The following is a 17,602-nucleotide window of genomic DNA, read 5'->3' as shown; positions in this document are numbered from 1 at the left end:
GAAAAAACTATCCAGTTCTGAGCTGAATTCCTGCCTCCATAGAGACCTTCATGAATAAAGGGGAGGGAGATATCTGCACAATCATCTCTGCTGACAMAGATCTGCTCCATATGACATTCAGGAATGTAATCTAACATCTCCATTCTGTGAGAGAGCACCTCAGATCTGGAGCATAGAGATGATAAGTGGGACAGTGTGCCATCATGACTACATTCACCCCCAGATGAACACACACATCACAAAATTACATGAATCAATGTCCACCGTCTTCCTGGTCCTGGCAAATGTACCCCTGTGTTAATATGTTCCTTCCTACCCAGAAGCTCAAGGTCTTAGATGAAGTCACTAACCATCTGTCATATCTAATCCAGACAGTTATTAAAAGCAGATAAGGAAGTAAGTCACCCTCAGAAGGACATTCATTTTTGTTTCACTGTACCATGCAGAGGCCTTTCCACTTCACTAGTGCATTCTGAGGCTTAGGTTATTTGTCTCATAGGTTTTCTTTACATCTGAAAATATTATCTGTATTTATCCCTACATATTGCACTGTTTTATTAGTTCATCTAAATTCAGATTGATTATGCTCTTCCACAACTGAAAGGTGAATTGTCAAAGCCTGTGATTTATTACAACTCACTTTAAAGACTGGAACAGAGCTATATGAACTTATGCAATAGCACATGGCAAGACAGAAGAGAGAAAGCAATAATGTTGTACTATTCAGGGAAGGGAGACACTGTTTATGTTTTGCTTATTGACAGACCTGCTTCAGTTTATGGAGTGACAGGTTCCAGAACTACTGTCAAAAGTTACAGTGTGGGCAAGTCTCATGGGACACTGCTCCTAAATTTGTCCTGATATGTCAACTTATTCATCACTTTTACTAATGCTCTGCAATGGTATCAAATGCCTGGATGTTGCTACCTACTCTGCAATATCACACCAACTGTGGTAGAACTGCCCTACATGAGAACCCTCCTGTCAGTTATTTCAGTAACCTTAGAGATCAACATTTACTTCACAGCTTCTTAGATCAGAACACACATATTCTGTAACACCTAAAGTCTGTAATGTCTAATGGATGTCCACTCAGAGTCAAACCTTGCTTCTTCTTACTTCTTCACCACCTGCTGCCATGCCTTTGCCTTCTCAATAGTTTAAATTGTTCTAACATGACTGGAGAAGAAACATCCCAGCTCTTAGCTTTTGCCTTTACAGGCAAATCTCCTGTCATTCCACAGAAAAGTTAGCAAATGTTTACTATGTGACTGGCTCAACAGCTGTGGACTAAAGGCCACGGAAGGGGAGGGGTGACAAGACAGGTGAGAGCAGTGGAAGTGAGAAAAGGCCTCTAAGCAGCCATCAGGACACAGATTGTGTCACAATCACACGAATTAACAGAGCTCATCACACCAGCTAAAGGCAAACACACTAGCCTGCTACTTGAAGGCTCCTTTCTCTCAGACACTGATTCATTTTCCCTATCACAAGCCTTTTATTTTATCTCTTAAGAGCAATAAAACGTGTTATTTACTTCAAAACTCTCTGACAAGAGTGCCCAGTTAAAACCAGACAAAAATAAAACCTCAAGCAAAYAGAAAGTTGCGCCCTCAAGACCTGTCCTCTGCACACTGCTTTTTCAAAGTTCTGGAAAAAGAATCTGGAGTATCCAGCTGTGTGTCTGGATAGAGGAAGGAATGGGGTTTTTCATGGCATACATCAGCAGGACCCTTCAGATTCCTCTCCAGCCAAGTCTCAGAAGATCCCTTCCTGTCACAGCAGATGGATGACAGAGAAAAAGATAACACACATACACAGTCCCATTTTCCACATAAGGCTTCCCTGGCAGCTGGAAGTCTGTGTATACACACATGGCCCCTTCTATTGAAATCCTTGGCTTCATAACATCACTGAAAGCTTTAAGAACCAAAAAGCCCCCCAAAATAAGGGCTAGGATAATCTGCCCTTGTGAGAGCCACATACCAGTAAAATAAGCAAAATGCTGGAATTACTCTTCAGAATGGGAAGCAATGGGTTAGCACTGTTCAGCTGATCAGACATGCCAAAATCAGCTTCTTCAGCCTCAGTCTGATTGCAGTCTTCCCAGGAAAACCAGAGTTGGAGGACTTGGTGACCAAATCTCCCCATAAGTTCAGGGTAGCACAGGAAGAATTTCAGCAGCAGCGGACAATGGACATAGACCAAGCTCAGATCTGGAAGATTATCCAGGATCCTTCTTATGGTAGACAACGACCTCTGTTAAGTATGTGAGAGGGAAAGGGGAAGGGGAACAGAGAACAAAATAATCACTCAGACTGAATATAAAACACCTGAAGTGATGAGAATTTACTGTGAGAAACAGTCACACTCCCTTTTAAACAGACAATCCAATACATCATTTAAACATCATTCTGTGAAGCCCATTTGCATCACAAAGGCTAAGAAACTTGTARGCTTTATACAGAGCTCAAAGCTGGGCAGTAGCAAAGAGCCATATGGGAACACTAGAAAGCCTCTGCAGTGGCTGGAGATGTGTTTGGGAGACCAAAGCTATGAAAATTATTACATTCTGYATGTGAATTCACAGCCTAACCAACGCATTTACACTTCCCACACATACACAAGTTTATTCTGTCAAATCTGTATTCCCTGTGGGTTTTCAGTTAACTTTCCAGAGTGTAGATGCACTGCACAGTCTTCACTCATTCACTGCTCACCATCTATGCCAAAATACTTTCTACAAGAAGGTTGATGTGAGTGGGGAGAAACCCTAGTTTCAACAAAAAGGCTTGAAGAGGTAGGAATGAAATCTTTTACCAAGTCCAGGGCTTTGCCTTTGTCCTGACAGACAGCAAGGAGGTAAAGTGCAGCTCTGAGTATGTGTGGAGGGGGACAGTCTCCATGGTCCTGTGCCGATAGGAGGAAATTTCTCACGGCTAGAAATAGTTCTGCATCTGGAACAAACCTGCAATCAAGGAGATTGGAGTAGAAACTGTAACAATAGAGATGCTTTACCCACCAATATACAGTATGTAATGGCCACAAGCCCACTTGCTTTGTACACTCTTGGCTCACCTGTCCCCAAAGGTGTAGGCAAAGTATAACAGCAGTAAGAAACAATGCTGGTGGCTGCAAAGAGACTGATCCAAAGAGAAAAGCTCAGGGGTTTCAGACAGGAGGAGAAGGCTTTCAGCAACGGTGTAGTTCAACTGAGGCAGACCCTTCTGCAGGAGCTCAGACATCTCTTGCTCTAGAAACAGAACTAATATAAGCAGGCAGACAATGACAAGGAATGTCTGTGGTAAAACTCCACAGTCCACATACACCAAGCACACCTCTATGATTTGGCATCAATAGGGGTGTGAGACCTGGTTTAGCAGAGCTGGCTTTAAGGATGAACAGACACTTCTGTTTGAGATTCCCAGCCCTTTGCTGATGCTGCCTGTATGGTGACCAACTCCTGCCAACGGGAAAAGTGGCTCTTGTGATGTGGAAACTTTTATCTCATTTGTTTGGGACTTACCTACTATTGAAAGTTACAGTATAGACAGGAAAGCTTTATAGATTATGACAGAGGGAAAAATTACCTTAATCTGCAGATRAGGGTGACTACATGGCAAGTACTTCTGTTTCAATAAGGCATGCAGAATTGTGCTAATAAATGTCCCCATGTAAACAAAACCATAGGCAGATGAAAGGCATTCTTTCAGGTAGGGTTTCAAACTCTTCAAAAGGCACTCTCTGAGTGTTACCTCCTTGCTGGACCAGTCCAAAAACAACTGGAGAAAAAAATCTCTAATTTGARCTATGTATGTTCTTCCTTCCCTTCTGCTTTGTCCTTTTCTAATTTTTTTGCACCTATTGCCTAAACAGAGAGTGCCTCAAAGTAAATGAAACCATCTTTCTCTTTCCCCAAACTTGCCCTCCTGAGAAGAAGTTCTTGTCCTCTCTGTGGCCGAGTGAAGGTTCAGGCATAAGCTGCAGAGGAAGTTAGAACAGGTCTGATTCAGGACTGGATTACTGTGAAGAAGAGCAGAAAGAGACAGTGAAGAAGGCTGAAAACATCCTCTTCCTATTTCTAGTATCACACACTGTCTGATAGAACCTCATTTTACTGAACGATCACATCCAAGCACCTGCCTCATCACAAGAAGACTCTAGGAGCCAACCTAGGCTTCCAGGAAAATGATGAGCTCCCAATGGCCTCTCAGCTCACAGATGTGGTGGGTGTGTGCAATGACAACAGTCAATGTGTTCATACCTTGGGCCAGTGGGGTACTCACACCATCACCATATCTTGTATACACAGGGAGTCCTATAAGGACAGGGCCCTTGACACTGCAGAGATTGGGAGGTGTTTACAGATAGTTCACAATACATGATTCCACTGGCAAACAACACTTAGAATTCTTARCATTGGCATTGCCAGGGATGAACACTGAAGAATGCCAAAATATTAACTGAAAGGGTGAAAACAGCTATATTTCCAGGTATTTCTCTCTCTCCAACCATTTCCTTGCAGACCAGGACATAACCAAACATCTGTAACACACCATCCTTGGCACAGCACACTGCTCTATTCAGAGGCTGACATCACTCCTACCACACACCATTCACAGGCACAATGCCCCCACTCTAATTTCCACACTAGTGAACTGGACTAGGAGTGCTCTGTGTTTTGACTCTTTTTTTTTTTTTTTTTTTAATGAGATACAGTCACAGGAAAGAGAAGGTAAAACATCTCTGAAACCCCAGAGACTCTCTGCAAATACTTCTCAACCTACAAACTATAGCCTCTACTACAGGAGATCCTTTGCAATGGATGCTACTGAAGTCATCCTCCTCCCTCCCATTTCTAATACATTATCACACCATGAGGAACAACAGTGGTATGCCTAGGAGGCCACAGCTCAGATGGAGCTGATGCTACTGATACTTCTCTTCAACACACCCACTGATCTGACTACCCAAAGTCAGGCTGTTTTATCTCTATCTGTGCAACTCACGACAGAGTACAGAAATCTCACAATGCTGTGTAAATTCATCCGCCCCCCTACCCAACTGCTTCTCCCTTCTCCCAAATCCAGCTCTTGCATTGTCAGTAACCATTTACTTCTTTCAGTAAGACACAACCATTCTTGAGTCTTTCAGCCTCTCGTCTTGCCCAATCAGGTGTATTAGATAAGGCATGATCTACTTTCCCATCTGGAAATTTTTGACTCACTYACAATGCACACATCACAATACCTTTGTACAGAGCAAAATCTTGCCTTCAGCTCCAGTGTCAGCCGGATGAAGGAGGAGGATGCTAGACAGAAAGCAAGACAGAAATGTCAAAGGAGCACAGAACATGCATGATAAGAAAAAGAGTAGGCAGGTCCCATAACCACCCCCACACATCTCCATACAATCCTGGTGAAGAGGGCAGGCCATCTCAGTAAGAATATATATATTAGGCTGTCCCTCAGAAAGCAAACTACTCCAGGTTTGGGTTGGAGGGGAGTAGCTGTGATTCATTTGTTTTTTCAGGAGAAGTGAGGATTTGTCAGCTTCACATGTTTAGAACAGAGGAATTGTCCACATCACCTCTCTGATGTGTGAAGAATAGGGCATACACAGACTAAACAGGATCTCCACATAGTAAAATCCCACTAACAATTCCAGCATAATCCCTGTCTACAGGAACAGCCAATTCTGAATTATTCCAGAGGGAAGGATAAAGCTGACACAACATACTYATCCAAAATAAAACCTGTCCCATCATCATTGCTAGACGAAATAACTTTTTCTTCCTGCTGAACATGACTATGCACTCTATTMTTACTCACATAAACATGTAACATAATCCTCAACATAAAGTCCTGTTAGTCTCATTGCCTCAGTAACATGCAGTAGTAGCAAGTGCCAAGTAGTTGAGAGCACAGAGAACATGATCCCACAATACCCTCACACACTCATACCCAGCTTCTTGGAGAACTTATTCCGCATGTTTGGCACCACTGTAAAGAGGGTATTAAGTGTGGAGATGAAAACCTCTGTCACTGACAGGCTGACAGCCCTTTCTAGATAGCTCTGTGGAAAGACAAACAGATCAGGTGCATAAGATGCAATAAACACTGAAGGCTTTCTTCCGTGCTCCTGCCTCCCCAGGAAGTTAGATTCCTAAATCCAAACAAATGGTGTAGCAGTTTCATTTACCAAAATGCCTGGCAGCAGAGCAGGCTCACAGAGCACTTAAAAAATAACTAAAGCTCCCCCCTGCCAGCATTATGAGCTAGTCTGGTAACTCTGCAAGACATCACACCAGACAAGAAACTTCTGGATTCCAGCAGGCAACCAGTCAGGCCTTAAGGCACAGTGACTGACATTACTGCCCACATTGCCCTGAAAGTTACTGCTCTTACAGGTCAGATGGCTAATTCTCCTATACAACGTAAGACATATGTTTAAGTGCAGCTGACTTCAACAACATTAAACACCTGTGCTTCAATGTTTCATTGAGCAGCAGCAAACACAGGCATTTGAGCTCTCTACAGAGTCCACCCCTGAACTGTTTAGAACAGAATGACTCAACTCACTCTTGTTGAAGGTCACTGGACAATTTTCTTATAGTCCATTAATTTTTACCCAAGTTCAATGAGCAAGAAAGAGCACACTGACTCCAGTTTTGCTGAATTGAACATGCACTGCACCCTCCTGTCAGGGAGGAGAACAGCAGTGCCACTGCAGCTGCCTACCAAGAGATTGGTTAAGAAAACACCAACCAAAACATCTCCAAGCTCCTAACAACTGCAAGAATCCATACACCTTTAACTGTAACAAAGCACAAGCAAACTTTAGTAAACATTAGGAACCACAACCAAAGTCATGTTGTTTTGACAATTCTGCTTGAGGTGTCTTAGGGACAGGCCTGCATGGAGCACTAAAGCACTCATCACTCCCCACAGCTACTTTTGAAATCATGTGACTGGCCTTACTGAGGCACAGTACTTAATGCTGCCCTTGCTGTGCAGACTGGGCAGCCTCATCAGTACCTTCAGGGAAGAAGGATAAAAATGAAATTGCAGCAAAACATGGCTGCTCTCTGGGACACAGGCAAGTTTTGAAAAAATGGCAGAAGGGGAAACAACTGCTCAGGCACTCTTCATTTTCTGCAACATCCAGAGCTGCCATGGATCACACAGCATGGTAGGGTAGGCTATGRGGATTGCACAGTCTGGAGAAAGACACTGACATCTACATGGAAGCTTTATGAATTTTTATATCTTCTGAGACCATACACTACCTTTTGCATGAGCTATAATTCCACACCTGGCTGTGGAAAAGTGACAAATGCCACAGCTATTCTTGGTTTACTYGGAATGCCCTCTTCCCAAAAAAATTTATGCAACCCACTCTTCATGCTTGAAAGCACCTTTCCAGGTACCCAATAAACAGACCAAGTTCAAAAAAAAAAAACCTACCATGACCACAGGGATGCAGAGACTGTCACAAATTCTCAACAGGAACTCAGAGAAGTTGCTTAGCGTGTCTTTGCTMTCAGAGCTGGGAGCAGTGAAAGCGTTCTCCTGGGCCATTAAGTCACCCTGGAATTCCACTGCTAACCTACAAACATACAGTAGATAATAGAGGAAAGAGGAAATCTCCTCATTCTGTAAAGAAAGCCAGGAGATACTACATTTTAATCACAATTTTCATCATAAAAAACCCACAAATACTCGATGGGTTGGAAACACAGGAATCTAGCAATCACACTGGTTACTCTTGAGTGAAGCTATTAAAAATCATCAAGGTTGCACAACAGTACACATTGGGAAAGGAAGACTTAGTTTCTATGAAGAAAGCATCTGCTCTGGGAAGCTCTGGTGTGGCAAGACTGGTTTTCACCCATAAAAGAGTGCCTGGTACACAATACAGCAAACCTTGTGAAAAGGGACCATTTAGCTGATATAAAATCCATGACAGAACCTGAGTGCACTCTAACACCATTCCAAGACTCTGGGTCAGTGTAGAAAAGTGTGTCTATTCTGACTGAATTATCTCAGCCAAGCCAAGTGATGCAAGGCAAAAACTAATTTGGCCAGACCACCCTAACAACTGATCCTGATTCATACACAAACTCATCTACCACTGTCTGCTGTGCATCTAAGGGTGCCAAATAGCTCTAATTCAGCAAAATAGGTGAAGCTGGTGCCTGCGGACCCCTTTTCAATAACAGGTCACAGACATGAACAAATCCAAGGCAGCAGCTGGAACAGATACACATTTGTTAAGTGGTTAATGCCCTCTGGCAGTGAAACCACATATCCCAGAGCTTAGGAGTCTGGTTTCACRCATACCTTCCAAAAATACTTACATCATAAGCAGTTTTGGTGAATTTTTCTTTTTTTTGTGAATTTTCAAGCAGTCCCTCAAAGGCCAAAGAAATTAAATGAACTGATAGGTCCCAGGCAAATTTCATGGGAGACACACCCAGATGTCACAAAATTTTCACTATTAATACATACCCCTCACTCTGCTGTTTYGTTGACAAGTGCCATGCATTGAACTCACCTGTGATATTTCTGTGCTAGGGCTGGGTGGAGGAACATAGTCACAAGGACAGAAGAATAGACAGACATGGACACACACCATCCACCCACACACCTTCCTGACTTGTCCTCACCTGCAAGCATTTCTGAAACTTTCCAGGGTATTGAGCAACAACTGACCCTGTTTCTGAGGAACTCTGCCAAGATTTCTGTTTGCTGTATGACTCTGAGACACTGAGAAAAGGAGATCACCCTGTTAAAGGAGAGAAGTCTTTAAAATCCTTCATTCACCTTCAGAAAAAAATAGCTTTCATCTCTGACACCAGCAGCAGGAAGAACAACAGATTTTGCTTCACTCAATTCTATCACACAAAATTTTTTTTACTATTGTGCTTTCCCTGGGGAGGGCAGAGTTAAAGAGCTTATGCACTCTTCCCAGAGAGGACAAAGTTACAGAGCGACTAATTCTGCACTGCCCTGTCTTTACAGTCTGTCTTATCGTGATTTGATCTGAATTTCAAGCATTTCAAGCATTTCAGCTAATGAAGCTTTAAACCCTTCTGAGAAAACTGTACTTTTTAAAATTTTCTTTCTTCCAAATACTCTTCAGACAACACCTAAAAGTTCTTCTTGCTTAGTACTGAACTCATAGAAGTTCTTCTGCTTTGGCTCAGAGTTTTAAGCAACTATGCATGTACTAGTTCTTGTTCCCACACAGCATCCCACTGAGCTCAGCCTGAAGCCTGAAGAGTCAGAGTTAATMATTTGTCCAAATTGGGAACAACTTGGAACTCAAAATGTGCCTYCAAGCCTTAACCTGTTGTGGTGGTCTTCTCTATAGTACCAGAGGAGGGCACAGCTACACACTGGAGTCTGGCAGTTCAGAACTCCTCCTCCCTTTCATGCTGAGATAMCTTGGCAGAAGTATAATCCTTTCCCCTTTTCTCCCATTAAAGACAGCCTGGATATTCTTGTTATCTGATTTCCTTCCTGTGAAGCTCCTAATTCTGAAAGGGACCCTTAGCTCTGTGTGTGTACAAGAAGACTGGCCAACATCTGCCTAAGGGACAGAAAGCACTTCTCCCTTCTTCAGGCAGAGAAGTCAAATATCTGGTACCAAAGAACTTGGATCTAAAGACAGTTGATCAAGAATTTGGAGCTCTGCTATCCAATGAGGTGCTCGTGTCACTATCTTGTCACTGTCTTGTCATGCGATCTAAACCTACATGGCTCTAAGCCCATAGCAAGAAGGCTCAGCCCTAGAAGTGCAGAGGTCCCAGCAGCACAACACACTAACTACAGATTCCAGGAACAGGAAAAGATATATAGGCTAACAGCTCTCTTGCTGAGGGATTACAATGCATACATGATGACACGCTTGATCTGAATGCAGAACAAGAAATGTTCATTGCTTAAAAAATAGATTGACCAATGCAGCCTACAAGGTGGGGGCCTGAAGAAAGGGAAGTTCAAATGACATTGGAGTACTGAACACATGAAGAGGGCAGTATGCTCATGTGATGCCCCACAGAATTCCATTGACTTACAAAGATAACATTCACTAATATTCTATCTTCATCTAATACTAATCTTCATCTACTTCAAAGTCTGGTACGTCTCAAGCCAAGAGAATCAAAAGAAATAGAAGAGAACCAAACAGCCATGGGGAATGGAAGTAAGGAAAGTATTTGTGGAACATATATTAAACAWCCTCATAATGTCCTAGGAAGATCATCCCTGTCCTGCTTAGTCCTATCAACAAGCAACAATTTTTGACTTACTGCATGCCTCTTACTACTCTGTGGTGGGGAAAGATCAGCACATCGCTTCAGCATTGCCTCCAGAAGCTTCTGCAGCTCTTCATATGGGACTGGAGGGGAGCTCAGATGGTCCTTCCTTAATAAGAGAAGAGAAAGACAAGATGCACAGTCCTTGCTGGGGACATTCCACTAGGAAGGCAGCATCAGAAATAACCACTCTTCTGATGGCAATACGCCACTGCCACTTCTCTCCAGGAGAGCATAGTAAGTAAGGTCATAATATCTGAGTAGTGCCTTCACCCACACATGGGCCCAAACACTCCCTCACTGCTCTGTCTGCTCCTGCTACAGACAGGAAGCACATGACTGTCCAGAGTATTATGCTCATTACTCTTATCAATCTGGAAGGGGCACAGAGTGACAAAGCCACAGCAGCTGCTGTACAAGCCTGCCTGGAACACTAGGTCCTTGCTGAAGCGACTTGCTGCCTGTCACAGCTTCATTGCTCTGGCAGCTTTCCTGAGGTGGGTGGGAAGCTGGCTCTGMTGTACCCACGCCTGCCTCAGCCACAAGTCCCACTGCAGAGCACGTTCACCCACACAGCCACAGGGGAGCTGCAGAGCCCAATATGGTATCAACAGATATATCTGAAGAAAAGCCTGCAAATCCATTCCTGCCTACCTCAGGAGTGCTGCCACAGCTTTCACAGCCTCCACTGCCACCTCCAGCACTGGGCAGTTCACTGTCTCCATCAAAACATCAATGGCTTCTATACATACACTTCGATTTGTGAATAATTTGATTTCCACTGGTTGCCTGCAAAGAGGAAACAAGGTAAGCAAAAAGAATGTTGTCATGGTTAGGTAACTGTAGTGCTTTTTTCTCATTTCACCAAATGGACAGCTGAGCCACGTGACTGCAGCCATGTTTTTCAGTATTGAGAGCCTTGCTCTCAAGGAAGAAGGAAGTAGTCTCAGACTTGAGCAGGTAGAGGGTTTGCTACAAAGAGGGAACTTCAGCCAGTCTAAAGCCCTATCATGATAAAACACCCACAGCCTGGATAACTGTGTGACTACTCCAGTGAACACTGACATGAAAAGCACAAGAAAAACAACCTTTGAAAAATGTAGTGATCTCTGGGCCTAGGACTTACAAACAGGCCATCTGCGCTGGCATTTGTGAGTTCATCTAGCAACTTATATTTTTCAGTATACAAGCAAACATCACCATCCTATAATAAAGATGATGCCATGAGAATAGTTTCTCTCGCAGTCCTACCACACTCCTAATGCCAGAAGATGCCATAAGGACAGGAACCTTCATGAACTTGAAAAGTAATCAGGAAAATACAATCCAACTGTTTTGACAATACTTGATAGTGAACATTTTGGTCATCTGTGGCCCAACACCTTTGAGCATTCAGCATGAGAGCATGAAGAGATGACAGGGCAGGCCATTAATCCCATTATCAGATAGAGCTGTGTAAAGGGCAGATTGTGCTCATTTGGTTCCTGGCAAGTCAGGTACAGTTGGGAGGGTGGGGGAAAGACAGGCAGCTACATGCAGCCAAGAGACACTAGCAGCCTGCCAGAGSGTCCCTCCAAAGTGAAGCAAGAAAAGCAGCACAGCATGACAGGAGCCAGATTTGGGAGCCAGAAGTATTCCCTGGTATTCAATTTTCACAGTCGTGCCTGACTAAAGTAAGACAGGAGCACATGTTCTCATGCCTACAAATGGGAAAGAAAAGTGAACTTCAGTAGAAATTACACTAGTAGCCCAGATACATGGCAAAAAGGGAACAGAGGAAGAACCACTCTTTTTAGTCACTCAGTGGGATGGAACTTGGCTTCACAGCCACCTCACATTCTGCTGTGAGGAAAAAGCTGTGAGGTGGGCATGGATTTGTGGAATTTGGGCATCAGGAGCCAAGCCACAATGGAGGCACTGAACTTCCAAGYTATTTCTACTTACACTAGGTAATTCTATTAATCCTCTGTATTTCCTTTCTTTAATCACCAAACTTCTGAAGTAAAACACATCAGGAAGAAAAAAGTTCTCACTGACTCATGCAGGGGGGAAAGGATGGAGGAGTATGGCTGACTCATTCAAGATGCACAAACCCACTTTCAGTATGGTACCCTGTATCTTCAGGCCTGGGGGGAAAGTGTGAAGGGCAGCAGTCTTGCAACTTCCTGCAACCTTTCATCTTTTAGCCCCAAACTGTGTCTGCCACTTTGATTATGCTGGGAGAGACAAGGGGTACTCCAGGGAGAGCTACCCACCATTCCTGACACGCTGCCAAGGGGAGAGATGTCCTGCATGGACCTCGCCAGAACGTGTGGCTCACTTACACAAAAGAATCCAGCTGSAAGCCAAAACCAAGACAAGAGGTTCCAGCATGAGATCCCTTTCCCCACTATGAGATAATTTTAAATAAAACATGATTTCTAAGGCAAAGTTCAGAGAAACAGAATGGATGTGTGAGAAAATGAGAGTAACTGCACAGAGTGTTCCCTTTGTTTTACAAGCATAAATGCTGTAATTAGTGTTTCCCACATCCTGGTTTCTCTTTTTGACAGATCCCACACTGGCATCACCACACTGTTCTAGCACTGTTGCTTTTTCTTCTCCTTTTTTACCCTGCCACTTGCTACAAAATTGACTATGACATATCCAAAATTCTGCTCAAGGGCTCTCTTGAGGGAACTAAGTGGCAAAAACAAGACTCTGTCACTAGCATGACAGTATAGGAACAAGATCACAGAGGCAAGAACAGGAAGCACAGAAGAAAAACAAGCCAGTGTATATTATTTCTTAGTAGAAAACAAGAGGAAAAAAGTGACAGAAGACATTAATATTTCAGCTTAGAATTTGTTTTTGCAGTTTGAATTTAGCTCAGATGATGACAGAAGACCAGAGGCCATGGAATTTGCATGCTTTGTTTTTCATAGAGGCACACTTAGCAAGAGCTGGCCTACTCACATATGCCTGGACCTTCACAGCCTTCTCTCCTGCTCTGTCTACAGCTGAGAAAAGACTTCACCTCTCAGACAGGCAAGGAAGCAGGAAGAGGCAGATATAGTGGTGGATGCAGGCACAGACAGGACAAGCTAGGAGGTTCAGAAACAACCAGGCCCTTGTTTGCAAGAATAAAGAAGATGCAATTGTTCAGCATCACTTTCAAACACAAAAGCTCTAGAAGGGTGTAGATATTTGGTCTTGGAAGAAAACCTGAAATAGCAAAAGCCCCACAGCCTCCATTTTGGAGTACAAAACTCTGCCTGACAGGGTACTTCCTTACCGTTTCAGTATTTCAGTGAAGAGAAGGAGCCCTTGTTTGTGCAACTCCACATTGTTCAGTAGTTGGACGCCTTGGAGACTCCTCACCAGAGATTCAATGCCTGCACATGTCAAGAGAAGCCACAGAGAAGCTTTAATATTCCAGATTCCAGGATGGAAACAAAATTAATTTTTAAAAGGAAGAAAGATTTGAACAATTATTCTTCTGATCCACTGACAAAAACGTCTGTCCAAAACTGCTGAGTGTTCACTCAGGTCCCTGATAATATGTCTCAACCTCCACTGATGGATGGAAGTCCCAAAGAACAGAAGGAATTTAACTATTCTTCCTAAATCTACTCTTGGCATGTTCACAGAAATGCCTAATAGAAAATCAGGGAGAGTCACTCATGATAATTGGTTATTATAATGAATTAATGCTCATCAGACACTCATTAGGACAATGACATTGTAAATTCAAGCTACACTGGTCTCACACATGTCTGATAGGTACTTATTTTCAGTCCTTTATCCATCCTGACTGGAAATTCCAATTGTGTATAAAGAGCCAGAATTCAGCTAGAAGCACGAGTATTACCGCAGTCACTCTGTCAGAAGGGTTGATGACTCACCATAGACGGTGTGACACTTAGAGAAGAAAAGGCGCTCTTCAGCCAGGAGGAGCAGGCAACAGTACACTGACCAGATGAGGATTTCACTTTTGCACAAGAGACACTCAAAGAGGAACTCTGCAAGCACACACACACAAATAAGRTCACCCTGGTAAGAGGTAGGCTATTCAGAGCATGGCACAGCTGCTCCTAGAACAGAGCAGAGGAAAAAGGAGGAAATGAGGAAGCACCGCAACAGCCACAGGAATAACGGCTGTACTACAAAATGGCAGGAATGGAGAATGGAGTAGATGCTCAGGGGTATGGTAGTCTTCAAAATAAGATTACTGGACAGCACAGACCCATGGGCAGGCATCTTCCCAGCACAAACTCAGTAGAAGAAGCTAAATTGTGGATCTAGCCTTTGGCACAAATGAAAAGCCATAAAGTTAACTTTATGACAGATGCAGTGATCTTTTTTTCCTCATGACTTTTACACCTCCCAAAGAATTTGTATAATGAAAGTATTTGTGTCTTTTGRGATTACAGAGAAATAATAAACCATCTCCCATAGCTGCACTGTAAAGCTAAATCCTAGACCAAAATCTGCGCAAACTTAAAATATTTAGTGGAATGAAATGGAACCCCAGTTGGCTTAGGCTTGTTATCTAAAGTCCTGCAAGAAGGACCTTGACCTCAAGGACTTAGCCAAATTCTCTCTGTGGAAACTCCATTCTGTCTGATGACAGTTGCTTCTAAACTTTCAGTTGAAAACATACTCTCCCCTCCTACTCCTAAAATCACATGGTATGAAATGGCCACCACACACATGATGCCACCAGCAGATTCCATGGAGCCAGCCTGATTCCCAAACCAGAGGCGGCTTTGATACTGGAGAATGAACAATAAGATACTACTGCATTTGTTCACCTGGGACATCTGCATGGATAAAAGCAGGAGCATATTTGCTAGGAGAATGAACCAGTACTGCAGACATACAGTGAGAACTCGCTGCCTGTAACGTCTCATCTCTGGTCAACAAGAGCTGCTGGGAAACAAAAGTCAAAAGGAGAAAGGAGTCAGCTAAGCAGCTATGACTAGGAAATTGCTCTACTTTTTTTAAATTTAAAACACAAATTAAAGTCCCTTTTTTTGTATGTATTGCACAGATTAAACTTGCTAAGGTACGATAAAACACTGAACCAAAGACACTCCAAATGAAGTACATGAGAACCACAACAGAGAAGACCATGAGTAAGAATAATTTTGCCGCCATGCCTAGTCATGCTGGTACTGCAAGTGCTATATCAGACCTCAAGTATGATTGAGTAAAATCAGCTGAGGCCAGGAGTAAAATTTTCCCCACTCCAGGATGCAGGAATGAACAAGAAGGTAATCAGTGGAGATATCCCCATTTCTCACCACAGCCTCTATTGCTGGTGTTGCCAACAGAATACTCTGCCTTTTATATATACAATGCCTTGAAGATTCATTATAGGCCAGCAAGTTATTYATGTCTACCAGCAATCACCTTTTTGAGAACAAGTGGCAGTGGATTTTCCCCTTCTAAGAAGTCAGAGTTCTCTGTGTCCTCCTCTGTCTTTGAATTATTCATAAGAATAGATACAAAATAGTCAGATTTCAGCAGTTCCTTTAGCAAACCTGCAAAAGAGGAAGCAMGAATGAGCACCATACTAAGCACAGTGAAGATTATATTAACACAGGAATATTTACAGATTAAGATCTGTTGCCAACTTCCTCCCTTCTCCTGGAGGCCCTCACTCCAGTTTAAGAAGCTTCTTCTCACTGTGTCCCCGGCTACTGCAATGACCCCCATGTCTTGCAACCCTTTGTTGATGATGTTTTTAGCTAGTCTGATCTGCTCTCTGTTCCTTCTCAGAGACATGTATGTATATGGGTGTATCTCAGGAGCCTTCTACTTGCATTGTCTCCTGTTAGTAACCACATCTTAAACTGTTTCTTGGGAGAGCTCTTGACCTGCATCCTTCTCCAAGCAATCAGTGACCCCAGTGACAAGACATTTTCCGTGAACAGGCATTTATCTTTCCCTTCTGTTTTCACAGAAACAGCTGTGTTCAGCTAAAGGATATCCACACAACAAAAAAATCCCTCAGTATAACAGTATAGATCACTGCTACAGGTATTGATGCAAATCATCAGTACATGTCAGCATAAATTCTCAGGGATTCTACTTTCAAAGGAATCATCATGCATTTCTAGTTGAGCAGATGAGCTGAGGAGCAATCCAGTTCCTGCTTGCCTCCTACTAGAAAAATTAACTCCCTGGATGGTTTACAAACAAGCAGTGTCAGAAAGGGTGAAATTGTGCTCCCCAGTGACAACTGAAACATGCAGTTGGAAGCATAAATGCAAGAAAGTGCCACTTCCACATTAGCTCTATAATTAGCATGATACCCCATATCTGAAGACTGTATTTTTTAGGTTACATCCCACTGCTTTACAAAACCCACCTGCCTGTGCACAGTATTTGCATTCAGAAACTTTGAGGATGATCAGACCATAGCACAAGCTCTAAAGAGAGTGAAGATTAGCCAGTGCTGGGCAAATGTGAGGCATGAGGGAACATGAGGGCCTGGGGGTGTTCAGCAGCAGGTCTGGGACACTTGATTGCTATGGAGTAACAGATAGAGTTTGGACATGCAGCATAAAGATGCTCTATGGAATGACCTACATGAGAGCATCTAAGCCAGCCAAGGATTCTTTCCTCATTCTAAGCCTTCCCTTGCACCTTGCAGTTTCTCTCAGCAATGCCTTACCCAAACAATTAACCTGCAGCTCCTTTGTCTGTGCAGACCCAAGGGTATTCAAGAAGACACCACACAGCTTTTCTTCGAAGAGTCCTGAGAGCCGTTCTGTGCCAGCGGGAGAGGAGTACAGCTTGCCATACAAGTAGCAGACAGCAGCCTTTATACCCTCATTTGGGTACGTCAAGCCCATCAACAGATGATCCACTAAATTATCTAGAATGAGGAACAGGAACAGCAAACATTCACTGACATTTTAAAAGCACCAACCTATTTCCTTTGAAAACTTGCAAAAGCCCACTGGACAGACTGGTGTACGCAGGTTAATGAATGCCACAATTAGGTGTTGTGCTCAGCACCATCTGTCCCCCTGAGCAGAGGCACATTAATAAACAGGTAGCAGAGCTCACTGTTCACCATATGAAGATCCATTATCCCAGCTCCCTCCACAAAGAGCTCAGCTTGCTCAGCAGACCCCCAAGCACTGGATCAAGGAAAAAAAAACTAAATGTATGTTGCCTGTGAGGCAGACCCACAACCCCAGTTCATAAAAAGCTGCTTTTGCCTGGCTAAAAACATGGTAACAAGCCTGCTATGAAGGATCTGACCTGTATCCCAGGAGGCCTGAATGC

At 43.3% G+C, this 17,602-nt stretch overlaps 1 protein-coding gene across 1 annotated transcript in view; it reads right to left on the bottom strand.

The window, feature by feature from the left end:
* Nucleotides 1–17,602, bottom strand: part of MEI1 (meiotic double-stranded break formation protein 1) — a 38,138-nt gene that overhangs the window by 14,660 nt on the left and 5,876 nt on the right. The window contains exons 6-20 of the mRNA XM_057389211.1: nucleotides 16,983–17,186; nucleotides 15,716–15,846; nucleotides 15,115–15,229; nucleotides 14,206–14,322; nucleotides 13,596–13,695; nucleotides 10,976–11,110; nucleotides 10,316–10,430; nucleotides 8,669–8,787; nucleotides 7,467–7,608; nucleotides 5,964–6,075; nucleotides 5,251–5,311; nucleotides 3,926–4,023; nucleotides 3,079–3,253; nucleotides 2,821–2,968; nucleotides 1,987–2,259 (exon numbers count right to left, since the gene is read on the bottom strand). Of these exons, the coding sequence (XP_057245194.1) occupies nucleotides 1,987–2,259; nucleotides 2,821–2,968; nucleotides 3,079–3,253; nucleotides 3,926–4,023; nucleotides 5,251–5,311; nucleotides 5,964–6,075; nucleotides 7,467–7,608; nucleotides 8,669–8,787; nucleotides 10,316–10,430; nucleotides 10,976–11,110; nucleotides 13,596–13,695; nucleotides 14,206–14,322; nucleotides 15,115–15,229; nucleotides 15,716–15,846; nucleotides 16,983–17,186 (2,045 nt within the window). The remainder of the gene's footprint in view (nucleotides 1–1,986; nucleotides 2,260–2,820; nucleotides 2,969–3,078; nucleotides 3,254–3,925; nucleotides 4,024–5,250; nucleotides 5,312–5,963; nucleotides 6,076–7,466; nucleotides 7,609–8,668; nucleotides 8,788–10,315; nucleotides 10,431–10,975; nucleotides 11,111–13,595; nucleotides 13,696–14,205; nucleotides 14,323–15,114; nucleotides 15,230–15,715; nucleotides 15,847–16,982; nucleotides 17,187–17,602) is intronic.

The sequence above is a fragment of the Malurus melanocephalus genome, unplaced genomic scaffold (genome assembly GCF_030028575.1).
Source record: "Malurus melanocephalus ecotype Western Australia unplaced genomic scaffold, MMel_1.1 scaffold_17, whole genome shotgun sequence".
In the NCBI taxonomy this organism is placed as follows: domain Eukaryota; kingdom Metazoa; phylum Chordata; class Aves; order Passeriformes; family Maluridae; genus Malurus; species Malurus melanocephalus.
This window is presented reverse-complemented; position numbering and strand designations above follow the sequence as displayed.